This window comes from Castor canadensis, chromosome 14 (genome assembly GCF_047511655.1).
Source record: "Castor canadensis chromosome 14, mCasCan1.hap1v2, whole genome shotgun sequence".
In the NCBI taxonomy this organism is placed as follows: domain Eukaryota; kingdom Metazoa; phylum Chordata; class Mammalia; order Rodentia; family Castoridae; genus Castor; species Castor canadensis.
The window spans coordinates 80,085,221-80,103,744 of record NC_133399.1 but is presented as its reverse complement, the minus strand read 5'-3'; the positions used below and the strand labels follow the sequence as shown (position 1 = coordinate 80,103,744).

The following is an 18,524-nucleotide window of genomic DNA, read 5'->3' as shown; positions in this document are numbered from 1 at the left end:
CTTGATTCAATACTCCTCATTGACTATTTAAAATATTTAAAAATATTTAAAACTCAGGCAGGCACAGAAATACCATATCCTAAGTCCCTATTTGCAATAACCTAATCTAAACAGTCTCCTGGTTACCATAAAGTCGACAATTTGACTTTTATACATAAATATAATTTGTTATGCTTCTTCAAATGCTTTGTGTGCTAAGGGCTATGATACAATTTCCAACTGAAAAGATGAAAGTGTTAATTATGTCTGTTCTCTGGCTTGTTCTTAGCAAGTATTTCCCTAATCTAAGACAGTTTAATTATGACTAAATAAATGAGCATATCCAGCCCTGCACTTGCCACTAGATCTACGTCTAATTGAATAAGATTGAAGGGAAGATGGCTTGATAACTATGGTGATCTAGGCGATTCAGGATGAGCTAAGAATCAAGATGCAGTACACTAAAGATTCCAAACTTGAGTTCTCTTTCTCTGGTTTGCTACTATTAGTCAAAATCATGTTACTTTAAACCTTCCTGAACTGGCAAAATATTAGGAAATCAATCACACAGGAATGTGCTTATGCTCCTACTGCTGAACAAAAATTTCCCAATCCCTGTGCCCCACAGCCAGTGGCAGACTGTTTTCAGTCATTGTAACCTCACATTTTCACACTAGATATATTCCTCATCTAAAAATTCACTGCTAATTTGTACCAATACACCATCCTCTTGAGTGCTCTTCAGGACGTTGGAAATCAGGTACTAGCTCGCCCTATCAGGAAACTGTGTACAATTAGGTTACCTTGAATCCTAGTCCCATCGCATATGTAATTCACAATTCCTTTGCCACCAGTCTGTCAACTAAAAATTTCCAAGCTCACTTTTTTTTTTTCTTTTACTGAAGTTCTGATCCTTCTTACTTAGGGAGCCCAAAATCCAAGAACCAGCTCTAAATTTGCCACACTAGGCTGCACCACAGGGAATTTACCCAGTTTTCATTTCCAGAGGCTAATTCTCTTCTCTGGGGCCACATGTTCCTCCATATTTGTTCTTCTGAGCAACAGAGTTGTGCATAAAATCAGAGCTTTTCTTTGGTAGACATTTGTAAAGCCGTGGGCACATATTGCTTAATTTAGAAATGTCTGTGTCTTCAAGAAAGGAGATGCATCATGACAGGACACAATCAAGCATGTGCACCACCCTAGACATTCTCTTATTATCAGCCTGCTGGAATAACACTGGTGCCAATCAAGCAAGACCCAGCATATGCCATGAATGTCTACTGATTTTGCTCCAGGAAATCTCACGTCCCATGGCTAAAGAGTGTGCCACCACCATTTAAGCAGCCACTTCAAAAATCTGGTTTTTACTCAAAGTGATATCATGAAAAAATATATGAGATTCAATTACCTTTATCATCAATACTCTTGAAATAACTTAAAGTGGATATTTTAAGATGATCTTCATTATTTTAATAATTTAGGTTATTATAAACAACTGTTATAACAGCAGAAATAAGGGGAAAATTGAATCTATCCAGCTTCAGAAATTTTTTTTTTATCGTTTTTCAGGAAGCAAGTCAACTTTAGTTTAGAGTAATTATTGTATTCATATACTTTACGGAATTAGAAGGCCAAAGACATTGAAAAGTTAAAGGAAACAAAACAAAAGAAAATATTAAGAATAGCTAATTCTTATTGAATATGTATTATGGGCTAGGCACTATTCTAAGAATTTTACATGAATTTTTATTTCAGGTAATCCTCTCAGCATCTTCTGAAACTTTTATTACTACCATTGCTGTTACCAATAAGGGATCTGAGGTAACTTGCCCATGATCACACATTCAATAAGTGATGAAGCTGGGATTCAAGTCCAGGCAATCTGACCAGAGCTTATGCTCATAGATGTATAACTGATAAGAAAAACAAACTCATAACCAACTGCACAAGTATTCTTATAAAATCAGGGAGGTAGGCAAGGCTTGAGACAGCTCTCCAATGTCAGCATGTTTGAAAATAGTCCCAACTTGATTGAGCTGTCCCTCTGTGACCAGCAACATACACCTGAAAGACTGTCTCTGTCAATATCAGATTGTTGGTAGAAACACACAACTGTAACACTGCACTGAATGGTATATTAATATGTGACTCTTCATTACATTACAAAGTAATAAACTACCACACTAAAGAATACAATGTATGGGCTGGTGGATGGTTCAAATGGTAAAGTGCCTGCCTAGCAGAATGAGGCCCTGAGTTCAAGACCTACAACCACCAAAAAGAATCTACTCAAGAATATAATCTGTGTTGTTGCATTTAAATTTTTAGACTTCAACTTTGGAAAATGATATAATAACATTTAGCATGGCAAGTTGATCATTTGATATTACCCAGTAGTTCTGAAACATTTTTATTACATAACACATATCTGTATGAGTTCTTCCAACCATACTTCTTTACACATATTTACACACTTAAAACCTCCTGCTCTTCTCTCTCTTGTCTCTAAAAGATATTAAAGGCCATAAAGGAGACCCAGAAATGGAAAGTGTTCAGTTTGTATTTCTCTGTATATCAGCATCACAACCGTAGAGTCTTTTAGAGCTGCAGAACATCTCTACAGACTCTATATGCTTTGCTACCCTCTTCTACCAATGTGACACACACTAGTGGAAACTATAACCTGTTATTTAAGAGTAAATGTCTTATACGGACAAAAAAGTACATATATTCAGCACTTATATTAAGTAGTGATGATTGTATTATTAGAACCTAACCTAATTAGTAATGATAAAACTACTCTACATATCACTACTAGAATTTAAATGCTCATACAGATTTAGGTTAATACACATATTTTATATGTTCACATTTAAAATACATGGAAACATGAATATAACTGTGTGTCTGGCTGGCTGTGGAAAGAAGGAGGAGAAGAGGGAGGAGGAGAGAGACAGAACATGGGAATGGATCAATACATGCAGTCTACTAGATTCCTATCAGTTACCATCTTTGTTGGAAAATCAAATCATTTAAACTATTTTTACTGCTTTTTTTTGGAAGGCAAATTTTGTACATGGCATAGAATTGTATTAATTCTGAAGAATGCAATGTTCAGGGCGTGATACTGGTGGCTCATGCCTGTCATCCTAGCTACTTGGAAGACTGAGATCAGGAGGATCACAGTTTGAGGCCATCCCAGGCAAATGTTCATGAGACCTCATCTCTAATTTAACCAAAATGGACTAGAGGCGTGGCTCAAGCATCAGAGCACCTGCTTTGCAAGTGTGAAGCCCTGAGCTCAAACCCCAGACCCACCAAAAAACAAGCAAACAAAACAAAAGAATACAGTACTTAGTGTTTGTAAGGAGTTTTAACTTTTTTTAATTCCAACTATATGTCATAATGTGTTCATTCTTTGATAATATTGGTCTTATCAATTTTATAGGTAATCAGACAAAATGTTTTACATTCACATTGCTTTATATTTATAAAATTTAAGCACTGTATTTTGTGAACAAATGTCTGCACCTCACAAATTAATAGACAAGTTACAGAGCAGCTCAGTTTCCAAACTTGAAAAGTCACATTGCTGTTTGGGGCGTTCTGACACTGCCTTCTACATGTGATGATCTCATCGTAGCATGGAACCCACTGGTCTACACATCGTAACTGTCAGATTGCTTTTCTGCATTATGATTCAGCAACTGAGATGGACACAGTGCTGCATTTTTCCAGGAGAAAACACTTAGTTTGGTTTGGTTTTATAGCAAAAAGAAAAGAGATAATTCCCTGTGATGAGATATGAATACAGTTGGCAGTATGTTATACTTCACTGGAGAATTTTGGAGATAGTTTTCCCCTGGAAGAAACTTTCTGTCCTCCAGGGACAATATATTAGTGGCCTCTCATTGAGCCAAGAAAGAGTTAGAGAACTTGCCTCTAAGGGTAATTATTTTTAAGAATAGCTATTAATAAATTGTTTAATCCTTAGCACAGGGTGAGGAAGGAAAACAGCTATATCAAAGAATTGCTACCTGGTATCACATTCTCTTCAATCATTATTAAACATACTACTCATTTTCCAGTCTCCGATAATGTGTTCCAGTTTATAATCAGTTCTCATGATCTGTCTTATTTTACTTAATTTCTTTCTGTATATTTGGAGTAAGTGTTTCATGTATGATTTTTTTTTACAGTAGTAACCCAGCCCATAGATATTACCTTGCAACTGATCCAGTCAAGGGAGATTTGTATGTTTCTGACACTAACACCCGAAGAATTTACCGCCCAAAGTCACTCACGGGAGCAAAAGACTTGACTAAAAATGCTGAAGTGGTTGCTGGGACAGGAGAGCAGTGCCTTCCATTCGATGAAGCCAGGTGTGGGGACGGAGGGAAGGCTGTGGAGGCAACACTCATGAGCCCCAAAGGTACTGGCAGTTATCAATGTTAGAATTTCTTTTTATTAAAAAAAAAAGGCGGAAAATCCAGTTTGTGCCTGATTGTGTTTAATGCTGAGTCTAACATTTTACCTTCAGCTGTATTTTAGAAAGTGGTTTCAATCTAGTGTTTTTTAAAAAGCCATTTAGTGTGAAATTGCTAGATTCCTAAGTTGATTTTACAGTAAATATTAAGTTCTTGGCATTATCATCATTCCATTTTTTTCAACTTTTCAAAGAATGAAGCAACTACTCTATATTATTCAGGTCACATTCTGTTAAACTTCAGATTCTTTCATTGTCTGGCATTTCTTTGTCATGAATGGGTCCCAGGCCTCTTTAAAACCATCACTAAGCAACCCTGTTAGCTCTCACCCACTTCGGAGCTGTTAAACTTTTGTTTCTATGCCATGGGAAAAAGTGTTTGCCATGAGGAATTTTTGTAGGTAACGGGCTAAAATTCTATGTGATAAAAGCTTTTACAGCAGTAAGGATTGACTTCTTGCTTATGTATTGTGCAATGTTTCTTGGTTTGAGGCCTTTTTTTTTTTTGTCATTACAGCTACCATGAACAAAGACTAGAAAAAAAGTATTTGTTGTATTGAATTATTCATAATAGCAAATTTCATTGTAAGAAGGTCAACAAAACACTAACCTTGGTTAAGATCTATTTTTGTTAGAATACCATTGCTATAAGTTGACTATAACAGAATTCAAACTTGTTTCTATAATTTACAGAACATACTATTATTATAAACATTATCATTTTATATTTAAAATGTACAGGTACTACCTAAGTTATTCATGTACTCACTGGAGGTTTTTGCAAATTTGGATTCTTTCCTTATTTCATTTTTAATTCATTTGTACTGTATGTAAATGCCTATGTTGGGTTTTTTTCCTAATGCTTTTACAATTGGTAGTTTTACCCATGTTTTCACTTGGGTTAAATGTTAAGTTTACTGATGGGCCTAAAAGCTTAATCGAAAATAAATCATTTTAGAAAAATTAATAACATTTACTTCTCTTGGATAAAGGAATGGCAATTGATAAGAATGGATTAATCTACTTTGTTGATGGAACCATGATTAGAAAAGTCGATCAAAATGGAATCATATCAACTCTCCTGGGCTCTAATGATCTGACGTCAGCCAGACCTTTAACTTGCGACACTAGCATGCACATCAGCCAGGTAGTTAAAATATTATGCCAAACTGTTTGTTTTTCTTCTAAGTGACTTGATTTGCTATGTCAGCAGACTGTTATGGCACCATATTAAACCACGTATTTCATGTGTGACAGTAGTTACGATAAAGCTGTTCCATTTAAATGAATCTCAGAAGCTAATAAAAGTTATTTTCTTCTGTAATTCTGCATTTCATGAATTCAGTGAAATACAGAACAATTATCACTAAGAAATGCTAATCATTTGTCATAAAATACCAGTAAAGTAGCAGCATGCAGCTATCCCAAAAAGAACAGAACAGCTTAAATCCCTAATCTTTTGATTGCCTGGGCTCCTTGAGTAGTAGAGAAAACACAATGTGATTGGTCCCAAGGGACTTCCAATTAAAATTAGAAACTTTTCTATTGGCCCAGTTGAAAACACAGTAGAATACTAATGTATTCGTAACGTAGAAAACCCTATTGTTTAGCAGTTCGTACTGCTATGAGGAACATATGTATTCATATCTCAGCGATATCTGTTGACTGACTGCAAAGAAGTTCATTTGCTATTTGGCTGTAAGTAGCAGATCTTTTTAAAAATAGCATATTTTCTACATTTTTGTCCACTCAAAAACTTTATGTTTATTTTACTATGGCTATTGAAAAAAACAGTCTCAAAGCAGTTTGTCAAATTAAGGCTAATTTCCCTGAATGGTCTAATTTACTCTTCTGGCAAATTGAGTGTAGTACACTAACTGACTAACCAGACCATTTCATTGTTTATTAAGGTACGTCTGGAATGGCCCACTGACCTAGCCATTAACCCTATGGATAACTCCATTTATGTCCTGGATAATAATGTAGTTCTACAGATCACTGAAAACCGTCAAGTTCGCATTGCCGCTGGACGGCCCATGCATTGCCAGGTTCCTGGAGTGGAATATCCCGTGGGGAAGCAAGCAGTTCAGACAACACTGGAATCAGCCACTGCCATTGCTGTGTCATACAGTGGGGTCCTGTACATTACTGAAACCGATGAAAAGAAAATTAACCGAATAAGGCAGGTCACAACAGATGGGGAAATCTCCTTGGTGGCTGGAATACCTTCAGAATGTGACTGCAAAAATGATGCCAACTGTGACTGTTATCAGAGTGGAGATGGCTATGCCAAAGATGCCAAACTTAATGCTCCATCCTCTTTAGCTGCTTCTCCAGATGGTACACTGTACATTGCAGATCTGGGGAATATTAGGATCCGGGCTGTGTCAAAGAATAAGCCTTTACTTAACTCCATGCACTTCTATGAAGTTGCCTCTCCAACTGATCAAGAACTCTACATCTTTGACATCAATGGTACTCACCAGTATACTGTGAGTTTAGTCACTGGTGATTACCTGTACAATTTCAGCTACAGCAATGACAACGATATTACTGCTGTGACAGACAGCAATGGCAATACCCTCAGAATTAGACGGGATCCAAATCGGATGCCCGTGAGGGTGGTGTCTCCAGATAACCAAGTGATATGGTTGACCATAGGAACAAATGGATGTTTGAAAAGCATGACAGCTCAAGGACTAGAATTAGTCTTATTTACTTACCATGGCAACAGTGGACTTTTAGCCACTAAAAGTGATGAAACTGGATGGACAACATTTTTTGAGTAAGTATATGAAAATTTTACTCTGTGTTATACTAATGTAATCTGTGTTAATAATAATATAATCTTAAGAGCTTGAATGAAGCATGTTCTTGAGGGCCTAGGGCTTCTATATTTCTTGGATGCGTCTCTGAGGGGGAAAAAAGACAAATTGTGACATAAAAAATTAGATGCAGAGTATTAGAAGGGACTCAGGCAAGTTAAGAATCCCTGAAGATCAAGTTTCATTTACCTTCAGGGTAAATTTATCCTCCTTAGGGATTAACATTTTGCTTCAGACAGACTTGTGTATATTAGCAGAAAATCTCTCAAAAAATGAACTGTAGTTTTGGTTTTAGGCATAATCCCTTTGAGTTTCAATTTGCCCACTTGACAAAGCTGACTGGGAGCTTTCACTGACGAAAAACTTAAATATTTTCAGTGAACTTTGCTGATTGCATCTACTCTACAAATGTTATTCTTATCAAATAGAGGGCTTAACTTTTTATAATCAGTTATAGAAAAAGCTAAACCACACTTAAAAGACCCTTACAACTAAATACAAATGAGGAATGCTGGTACCATCTGAAAGCATATGAAAATGTAGGAGGCTTATTCAGCCAGGGTCTTCTAATAAAGTAAGTGGAGTGGTGTCCCAGGAAATATGTTATCTGAACTATCACATTTGTAAGGTGAACAGGAGTGAAATGAAAATTGGCTGTTGTATATTTTATGGTGCATGTACTTTACAGTGAATATATGTGTAAAATCATTTTCGGTTGCTTGTTCACTTGTCTAGCATTGCACAAGCCACGAGGGGAAATTAGATGTACCAACATGGCATGTTGACAAATGCAAAATGGTCCTGGGAATGAATACTGAGTTCCTTAGTATGATTTTCACAATGATATGCTGAAGCAAAAGTATTTTCTCTAGAAGCACACCTCCAAAATTACAACAAAACTCAGTAGAAAAAGTGATTCGGTATATAAATATTTGCTGTACAACTTCTCTGGAATGGATCTTACACATAAAGCTGAGTTCTCCTGTAGCTCGAATTGCTTTTCTTTTCTGACAGATTCTCTTTTTAAAAAATGAATGTTACCCAGCAGCATGATTTTGTCAGAGGAACAAACCTTTTCAATTGAATTACATTAAAATTCTGTTCTTAACATTCCTTTTACTCATTTTAGGATCGCAATAGGAAAGGAATAAATTGGAAGTTAATGGAAAGCACTTCCTTTGCACTGCTTTCAAAGTGATAGCAGGCTATATTGCCAAAGAGGGGGAAACGAGCACAGAAAATGTGCTATCATCAGATGAGCCTGGGCAGGAGAGCTGCTCTGATTATAAGATCCTCAGGAGACGATGGTGGCATGGATAGGGTTTCACTTTAGTTGAAAGCAGGAAGGAAAAATAGAGGAATAAGTTTTTAGTATAGTCTAGGATTCAAGCTCTGCTCTGCAGGCCATTTTTGAGAGTGTTCTTATTTGTTCCAGGAATTGGCATTGCACAAAGTTCATTGTGTGGTTTCTACTGACACACGAACTTCTTGCAGCAGGCATGATGGTCTCCTTAGGACCCACAAATGTAATCAAGCTTCAAGAGTTAGAGATCAGGACACACTCCATCGGTGGAGTTGATATGGGATAGCTGAAACAAATTTAGATTCTTTTACTCTCTTTTTTAAATGATAGTACACCAAGAAGACATATTTCTCTATTTAAAAAATGTCTTCTGAGAATTTCAAGCATAGTCAAGAATCATCAGATGTTGGAAGTAGAGGTTGAGTTGGCAGGCCAATCTTGTGAATACAATGGGAAAGCATTGTTTTAAAGAATAGAAGTTTTTAATTAATCAAAATACATCACGATTATTTTCACTAATATAAACTCGTTATACATCATGTTTGAAGTTTAACTATTAAGTAGTATAGCTAGATAAATTACAGGAGACGTACCTATTCAAAAAAGCATTATTAAAATATTTTAACTCACAATTATATGTAGGTACGTAGGTAGGTAGATACATAGATAGATAGATGATAGATAGATAATTTTAAGAATATAGTAGTTTAACCAAACCAATGTTTGAAAAATAACTTTTCTAATAAAATTAACTGAAACAGTGTTTTGAAAAGGAGTGTTTTGCTAATTTCCCTCTAAACTGCTGCAGCAAAGACATGTTTAAAAAGAAAACTGCTATGAAACATGGGTACCTGAAAATAGAGCATTTAATCTAAGGAATTGAGAATTGTCAGAATGACAAATGACCCTTTTTGTTGTTGTTGTTCTATATATTCTTGCAATTAGGCTTTGAGAAAGCAAGGGCCACTTCTAAGGGTCAGAAACTTAAAAATGCACTCAAAAGAGGCAGCAGAAAAAGCAACGGATTTGTCCTTGTCCGATTGGCCCTCTAGAAGCATGTTCTGTTCTCACAGAGCAATGTAATCTGTGTTTGAGATTGTAGTGGGCAAACTCAGCCCTACCTCTATTCATCAGAGCCTTTACCATAGAGTTTTTGACCTGGACAGTTGACTGGTTGAATGTCTTAATACAGGCTGTGGGATCTCTAAGACCCCATCAGACTTCCTTTGTTTGCTATTGTTGGTGAGCTGGCAGACTCCCAGAACATTTGTATGTCTCTGCAATATTTTCCAACAATTTTAGTACTACATATCTAATTTAGACTTATAAACACACTAGGTTAGTTCATAAGAAAGGTATTCGACAGGTTTCACAATGGCTAAAAGTTTTACCAAAAACACAAGAAGACTGTAAGAAAAAAGTCTCCATTCCCAGTTGAAAAACACCTGTTTTCTGTGGCTTTCACACCAGTTTCCCTTGAGCTGATACATGCTCTTTAGTCTTCCTGCATAAATACTTTAAATTTTTCAGCCCAAATTCCCATTTGTACGTAAAGCTTTTATAGATAGAAATAGATAGAAGACTTGGAATCAGTGAATTTGCCTGCTGATAAAAATACAGCAACCATAGTTCCTAACAAAGAAGTTTTAAGAAAATGAGTTGAAACTTCAGTGTACCATTAGAATGTCACAGTTTTGGTGTGAGTACAAAATTGAAATGTGAAAACATTTTGTAAAATGCAAACTATTATCTTTCTGACTCCCACAACTGAAATGTTGCAGTGCACATAGACCGCTTCCAATAGCTACTTGTTGAGTGAAACATGGAGGAATAAACCAAAGATGTAGATAGCTGAACATTTATTTATAGAGAAGAGTCTGATAAAACCTTTAGGTCAATCTTGCCAAGCTCCACTGAAGAAATACTATTATAAATGCTCTCTTGCTTTCTGAGATAGTTCTGCACCAGTAATTAATGCTAAAAATGTTAACGCTTTCCATTTTTGTTACTGATCTTTTAATATATTAACCCACTATTACATGTTTACTCAATTTCTTTTTCTTGATAAAGTAAGAATTGAATTGTTCTTGGTATCCAAATAGTTTTTTAAATATCAGTTTATTCTGAAGGAGTTTAAGAATAAGAATAAACTTCTGTTTTTCTGTAAAAATAGAAAACATTTTTCATGGGGCCAGGCATGTTGGTATACAACTGTAATCCTAGCACTCAGGAGGATCACGAGTTTGAGGCCAGTGTAAACTATAAGCTAAGACACTTACAAGACCTTGTCTCAAAGAAAGAAAAAGAGAAGAGGGGGAGGGAGGGAGGGGGAGAGAGAGAGAGAAAAGGAGGAGGAGGAAGAAGGGGGAGATGAAGGAAGGAAGGAAAGACAGACTAAGATGTAGCTTAGTGGTAGAGCTAAGCATGTACAAGGCTTTGAGTTTAATCCCCAGCACCACAAAAAATAAATTAAAAAAGAAACAATTTCCCATGCAAATGCAGGTAAAGTATTTTATTGTACCTGGTATCAGACAGGATTTTGGGAAAATAAAACCTGATTCCCTCTTTGAAGTTCTTATCAATCACCAATAAAATAGGCAGGTGACACTTTAGGGTATACTGTTTCTTTCTTTCCTTTGTTTTTTTTTTTTTTTTTGGTTGGTTGGTTTTTGTTTTTTTTTTTTTTTTTTTTTTTTTTTGCAGTACTCGGGTTTGAACTCACGGCTTATACCTTGAGCCACTCCACCAGCCCTGTGTGTGTGTGTGTGTGTGTGTGTGTGTGTGTATGATGGGTTTTTTTGAGATAGGGTCTCAAACTATTTGCTCCAGTTGGCCTCCAACCTTGATCCTCCTGATCGCTGCCTCCTGAATAGCTAGGATCACAGGCCACAGGCATGTGAGCGCCTGGCTCATGGCTAGTTTCTTTAAGCACAAGAACCTTTATTTCAAAAGCTAGACTTGGCAGCAATTTCTCTTTATGTTACTTGTGATTCTCATGTCCCTATTGTGATTGATTACAAAAGTGACTGATATTTTGAACATGCTACTAGATGGTATAACAGGAAGAACACAGTATTAGATGATTTGTAACTCAGCTCTGAAATGAGTTAGAATGATTTGTTACTGATTATCTGTGACCTCTTCTTCCACTGACTTGCTGGACAGTAGAAAGGAGGTCCAACTAGGTAATGGGGTCCCCTTGTGTGATGCTTCTGATAGCCTAGTTACATGTCTTAGTGTTAGGGTCTATTCTATGCTGTCCTTGAACCCATTTAAAAATAATTGACACACATTATAATTCCTTAGCTAAAGTAAATCCAGAGAGACGAAAAAGATCTCACCTGAAAACTTATTTTAAAAGTTCATATCCCAAGTGAAATTACACTTACTACACTTAAATGCACACAAAAGCAAAGCCAGTGTATTGAATTTGGCAATAGAATAAATTATTTACTAGTAAATGGCACTTCACAGCTCTCTGCTTGCTTGCCCACATGAAATACAAACCATCTGGGTATATCTAGAGGCTCTCCTGTCTGTGTAAAGAAGACAACAAGAAAAAAAGCTATGAATTCTGGCTGATATATACATGTACACCAGCAAGTTAGTGGCAGCTTTTGTGTCTTGAGACTTTGAATATTTAGAGTGCTATATTTGTGGAGCTGACTCTGATCTTTCATGAGCTATATTCAGATTCACAGAGCAAATAAATGAATTTCAGCTTTTCCCCTTTTATGTAGGTATATGTAGGTCTCTAGCTTCTCATTTGGGTGCTTTATTGTCCCTCATTCAAGCTTTGCAATTTCAGGATGAGCTTCTGAACCGTTTCTTTCTAATGAACTTAACTCTGTGCCCAATGACAGACCCACAGCTCCCCCCAGCATACATACATTCTGATGCCCTAGGAGAGTGCGGGAGAAGGGACCTCAGAGGAGGAGAGAAGCAGTATAAACAGCAGCTGCTTCTAGGATACTTTCAAATTCAAAACAGTGCACAGATAAGGTAGGAAAACTCAGCAATAATTATTCCAAATTAGAAAAAATATGTCTACGCTGTTGACACTGAATCTTGCTTCAGTAGCCTGACAGCTGGGCCATGCTGTGTTCTCCTTAGATATGTACCATGGTAATAGCTTCTGATGTTAGAGGAATGCAGAGGTGTCTTCCATGGGACAAAACTGAGAGGAGGTCCTCCCTTGAACGGCATCTGATATCCAACACTGTATTTGTGGAGTCATTGTTATTTCTAAAAGAAACCTTGAGTCATTGTTATTTCTGAAGGAAAAAAAAAAACGAACATTAAAACTAAGCCCCCGTTTCATAAATACATGACTCATGTATACTCAGCCTCCCTCCTTATTGTTCCTATCCTGTCATTATTCATGGAAGAAAACATTTAGAAAATTAGAAATGATTTGTGAGAGATTTTATCACCAGATTATAATCATTGGAAAATTCTAAGGTTGACTTCCATTTTTGTTACTTTGCTTCAAGTTTTTAAACCAGAATATGTCTTCTCGAGGCCATCAGTTTTTAAAAATGTGGAGGTAATTGAATAAATTCACTGCTATACATTCCAAACATTCACCTGAGCACTGTTAAGGCAATATTTTTATTAATAGTTGGTTCCTGCTGGGCGCCAGTGTCTCCACCTGTAATCCTGGCCACTCAGGAGGCAGAGATCAGGAGGATCACAGTTCGAAGCCAGCCAGGCAACTAGCTCATGATACCCTGACTTTAAAAAACCCATCACAAAAAAGGGTTAGTGGAGTGTCTCAAGGCCTGAGTTCAAAGCCCAGAACAAAAAAAAAAAAAAAAAAGATTCATTCCAATTTTCTTCTAAAGTTTAGTTCTTAAAAAATAAGGTCTGTCCAGGTTTCAAATGAGGGGGAGGATTATATTATTCAGATTACTCAAAAATAATCTCAGAACAAAAGACAAAAACTGAGCAGTAAAGTTTTCTTAGTATATGGGCTGTGTTCTTGGAATGTATTGATAGTTACAAGGCTACGTTAACTCTTTCATTGTGTTCTGTTTAGCAGATTAATGTTCTGCATGTGCTAAATTGCTCTATAATGGTTCAAAAGTGAGCAACTGCAGCTGCCGAGTGTTGAATTCCCTCTTTAAACTAATTACCTAACTGTCCAAATTAGATAGATGCGATGCTAGCCTTCTGTCTGTGCATATGATCAGCTCCCCTTTCAAAGTGATTATCAAATGATTTACCCTAAGACTGTTACACACACTCCCCACTTGAAATGATTGTTTGAGAAGCAAGCAAGAAATTCACACACTGAAAAACAGTGCAAGAGGACTTTCTCGTTGGTATTTTCTAGAACTGTGCAGCACCTCCAATTCATTCCTAAGAAAGCATAATAAACCACTCCAGCACCCTTACTACTGCTACCCACTCCTCCCAGGGCATGCTGCACACAAAGAAAGCTCCTTGCTTATATTCTCCAGCCCTATAGTGATTTCTAAATGCACAGAGGCTATAAATGCTGATCTAGTCTAGACTATGGAAGAGGTGAGATGGTTGGGAACACCATCCACAAGCTTCATGTCACTCTAATCTCCTCACTCAGCATCCCTCCCTTTCATCACTACTACCACATCTCACAGGCTGCCCACTCATGCACTTCGAAATAAACTTCTAGGGCTAGGGACGTGGTTCAGTGGCAGAACACTTGCTTAGCATGTGCCATGCATTCATGAATTCAATCCCCAGCACCACAAACCAGAGAGATGGGGTGGGGCTGGGGGGTAGAGAAGGAAAAGGAGGAGAAGGGAAAAAGAAAGGAAAGGGAAAGGAAGGGGAAGAGAGGAAGCGAGGTGAGGAGAGGAACCAGATTTTCTAGTCTTCATGTTCATCCCAAGGTGTAGAGAATCAATGGTTCTGAAAGTGAGTCCCCCCACCCAAGAAAATATCTGAGAAATACTGATGTAAAGAAATACCACTTTGCAGCTATCTAAAAACTAGGTTTTTCCCCACCTCTAAATGTATGTCAAGAGTGTAAGTTTGATATAAATTAAGACTCTCCCATCTCTGGTTCTTCTAATAAAAAAGTTATTTTAGAAAGGCTGAAAAAGTTTAGTTTATTTAAAAGAAGTGGTTAATCAGTGAAGCTAAGTAATTTAATTTATGAAAGTCAAGCACCAACTAGGAAAAAGATCTCATTGCATTTCAAACTCAAAAAGAAAAGAAGGAAACAGGTTCTAATAAAAGTAAACATATGCCTGACCCGAAATTGGAAAAAAGTACTGCCCTCACAGATGATTTTAAGGTTAGATCAGTTGAGTTATGATAATAAAGGGAAGATTGCAAGAACATTACACTATGGAGAAGGAAAAAGGTCCCCTAATACATCTAAATGTGTCAGACTATTCCTAGAGAGGCCAGGAAATATTTAGGATGACTAAGCCTTAAACCTTTCAAACACAAAGGAAGGTCAGAATGATTTTATGCAGTGGTTATTTATAAGTTAGAGCTAGTGAGAAAGGCTATATCTAGCAGTTTCTCTCCACTGTATTCTCTGTGTGTGCATATGCACAAAGATTAGTTCATTTATGCCTTTTTAATTTAATAAACAGTTCTTTTTTAACATGATTGTTATTGCATAACGTATTTCCCCTTAACAAAGAGATATACTCACAGATATGGTTAGTCCCCTATGGGACTGGTCTGGGCAACACCAGTGCCCCAGGAAGCACTTTTTCCACAGGTGTAGTTATAAGGAAAAGAACACACTCTGAAGTGCTGCATTGTAAAGGCAAACTTACTTGCAAACTATGAAATGGTTTCAGTAAGGTGGGAACTTGGTGCCCTTTGGTCATCAAGCATTTCCTACTTCTCAATTTCCCAGCATTCATTCATTCACTCATGCACTCGATATGAATGTATTATGTGCCAGGTGCTAACCAAAGGAACTGGTAGAAAAGAGATGTACCTCCTTTCAGGGAGCTCAGTCCACTGGGGAGGCAGATAGTGCTAGGATAGAGATTTATTCTACTGTTCTGCAGGTACCAAGAGTGTGTATTCCAAATCAGACTGGGGTTAGGAAACAGGTGAGGTAAGAAACATTTGCCAAGGAAGGTCACTTCTGAGCTAAGTCTTGGAAGGTAGGAGTGAAGGTTAGCAGGAAGCACTAGAGGGTTGCAGACTTCACTCAGCATGCAGAGCACAGCAGGATTTGGAAAGAATGTGCAGCTGAGAGTGACAAGAGCATGTGATGCTCACGCCTATAATCCTAGCTGCTTGGGAGTCCATGATCAGGAGGACTGCAGCTTGAGGCCAGCCCAGTAATCCTAGCTGCTTGGGAATCTGAGATGGAGAGGGCTACAGTTCAAGGCCAGCCCAGGCAAATAGTTCACTAGACCCACATCTCCAAAATAACCAGAGTAACATAGACTGGGGCATGGCTCAAGCACAAAGCCCTGAGTTCAAACCCCAGTCCACCAAAAAAAAACAGTATGCCTGGGAATGTGAGAAAATGAGGCTAGAGAAAGATGGAGGGAAATCGAGGTTCTGCTCAAGCAGGGTTTGCACTGACTAGCTCCTCTGTGCTGGTTACATGAGGCTCAGTTACAGGAGCTGGACAGGGAAGCTGCATAGTCAATGCAGTGACCATATAAGTGAGTATAAAGAAGGCTGGACAGATGATAGATAGACACAGTACATCTGGTCAGAAATGAATTCCCAAGCCCATGCTGGGCACTGAGGTCATAGAGAAAGAAGTAGGTTTATCATCAGATGAATCTAACTTGGTGACCAAATGCAGGATGTAAGGAAGAAAGAGAATCTCTAATGAGTTCCTGTTTCCTCAATTTAGGTGACAGAGTGAATAGAAAATACCAGAAATAAGCAGGTTACAGTGTAAGCAACAGATGAGTTCAGATTTGGAAATGATGAATTTGAGATGCTCATAAAACAATCTTGCATGCAATCAAAAATATCTGGGTTAAGGACATGTATGGTGATTCATGTCTGTAATCCTGGCACTCAGGAGGCCCCTCCCATGTTTGTTGTTGTTTTTAGCTAGGTCTCAATATGTAGCCCAGGCTAGCCTCAAACTTCTGTCCTCCTCCCTGAGATTACGGGATTACAGGCTTGTGTCTCTAAACCCAGCCTTTATTTTCTCTCATAAAGCCTGTGAGTAGACAGCATGTTAGTCTCTTATTTTAGGTTCCAAATCTGTCTACTGTTGCTATTGTTACTCCTAGTCTTTGGTATTCACTCTTGTTTGCAAGTCATTAACATTCACTTAGCTTCTTTGCTGCTTTCTTTCTGTTTTCTATCTGCTCTTTTTTTTTTTTTTCAGAGAAGCAGTATCAATTGATTAGAAAAGGCTCTGATCTAAAAACCTAGATTCTAATCCCAATTTTTTTTCACTCCTAACTGTGTGACTTTGGGCAAACCACAGCATCTCTGTAGACTAGTAGGCTCTCACCTATAAAATGAAGGCCTTCTTAGTAATTAAAAAGTGTTCCTTCTTATTCTAAAAATCTGCAATTCTGCCATTTCTCCCCAACTTCTCTTAGGCTTCTATCAAAAGAAGCTTCTCAAAAGAAACATGTATCAAGTTACCAACTTTCATTTGCTAAAATACTTAATGCTTTATGTGTTTCTGTCGAGCCTAATATCTTAACGTATCATATTGGTGGTAGCAATAACGATTTGTAAATGTACGTTTTCTTTCCCAGTGAGCTACCTTTTCAATATACTACAAATCTGCCAATCCCCTCATCCTCACTTGCTGCACAGCCATTTTCTGGGTGTGAGCCTGTGTATGTCTGAGGAGTCAAAAGAGGAAGATAGGATGAGTTTGTCCTCCAAGCACTTCTAGAATAGGTAGAATAAATCCAGGAAGAGGCAGGTATGCACAGCTCTGTTTTATAGCAAAAATTTCTCTTGCCACACTGTCTAGCAAGTCTGCATTTCAGGACTTGCTACCTAAATACACAAGATGTGTCCTATTCACGTTAGCCTTCCTCAGTCAGTAAGCAGTTAAGAAATAAAGACTGGTTTAAATACAGTCCTTAATGGTGGCTAACCCAGTATCCCTTGACCCCTAAAGGAGTTAATTCTGGAATTAACTGACTTGGATGACTTTCTCTCAAGGCCTGTGAATTTCAGAGCAGAGCAATGTCACTTTGTCAGTCCTCCCTAATGTGGTAATGACTGTAGAAGGAAAGAGGCAGTAGGTCACTTTCCTTGAATTTGATTCTTGAAAAAATATCATTTCTGAGGCCATCTATCACTGAGCTCAGTGTTCAAAAGAATTGGACCAGAGATGAGGAAGGAAAGCTCTGCCCTCATCTGTCTCCTCTGAACTCATGTTATCTGGGGGTGTTTAGGGGAGAGACAGAGAGAATGGCAAGGTGACTGCAGACTGCTGCCCTTTCTGGTTTCATGGAGCAAAGCATGGGTCACAGAGAGACCCTCTAATGAATCGCACATAGCAGCAGCAGTGGCAGCAAAGAAATTTAAATTGGTATTGTCCACCCTCCCCTGTTCAATTCTCACCCCTTTCTCATCAAGGCAAACACCGTGTAAAGTAATACTCTCTTTTTTTTTTTCTCTTGTTTTGCATGTTCCCTATCATTTTTGGTAGCATGCTATCTCACAGCCAGCTGAATATCACGTGACCCCATGATTGCTCTACTTCCGTTCATTGATGATGGAAGCATTTTGCATTTTCTACCCATAACCCAATGTTTGAGGATTTCTTACCGGCAAATCTTACTGCTACTGAATTCAAAGAAATTATGATTTGTCTATGAGATAATTGTTAAGGAATATATAAACATAGAATCTTTTGATATGTGATATGAATCACATTGTTGCTATTAGGATTCTAGATCAGCCCACAATTAGGAACTTAAATCAGGCACTATTCTGTTTTTGCTTGTGTGCACATAACTTTCATCAG

At 37.6% G+C, this 18,524-nt stretch overlaps 1 protein-coding gene across 30 annotated transcripts in view; it reads left to right on the top strand.

Annotated features, from left to right (window-relative positions):
• Tenm3 (teneurin transmembrane protein 3) overlaps positions 1-18,524 on the top strand; it is a 2,373,066-nt gene that overhangs the window by 2,329,108 nt on the left and 25,434 nt on the right. For 28 of the 30 annotated variants that reach the window (XM_074054924.1, XM_074054923.1, XM_074054922.1 and 25 more), the window contains 3 exons: positions 4,182-4,414; positions 5,461-5,615; positions 6,379-7,253. In XM_074054924.1, the coding sequence (XP_073911025.1) occupies positions 4,182-4,414; positions 5,461-5,615; positions 6,379-7,253 (1,263 nt within the window). The remainder of the gene's footprint in view (positions 1-4,181; positions 4,415-5,460; positions 5,616-6,378; positions 7,254-18,524) is intronic. The other 2 variants (XM_074054920.1, XM_074054906.1) reach the window with 1 other exon arrangement.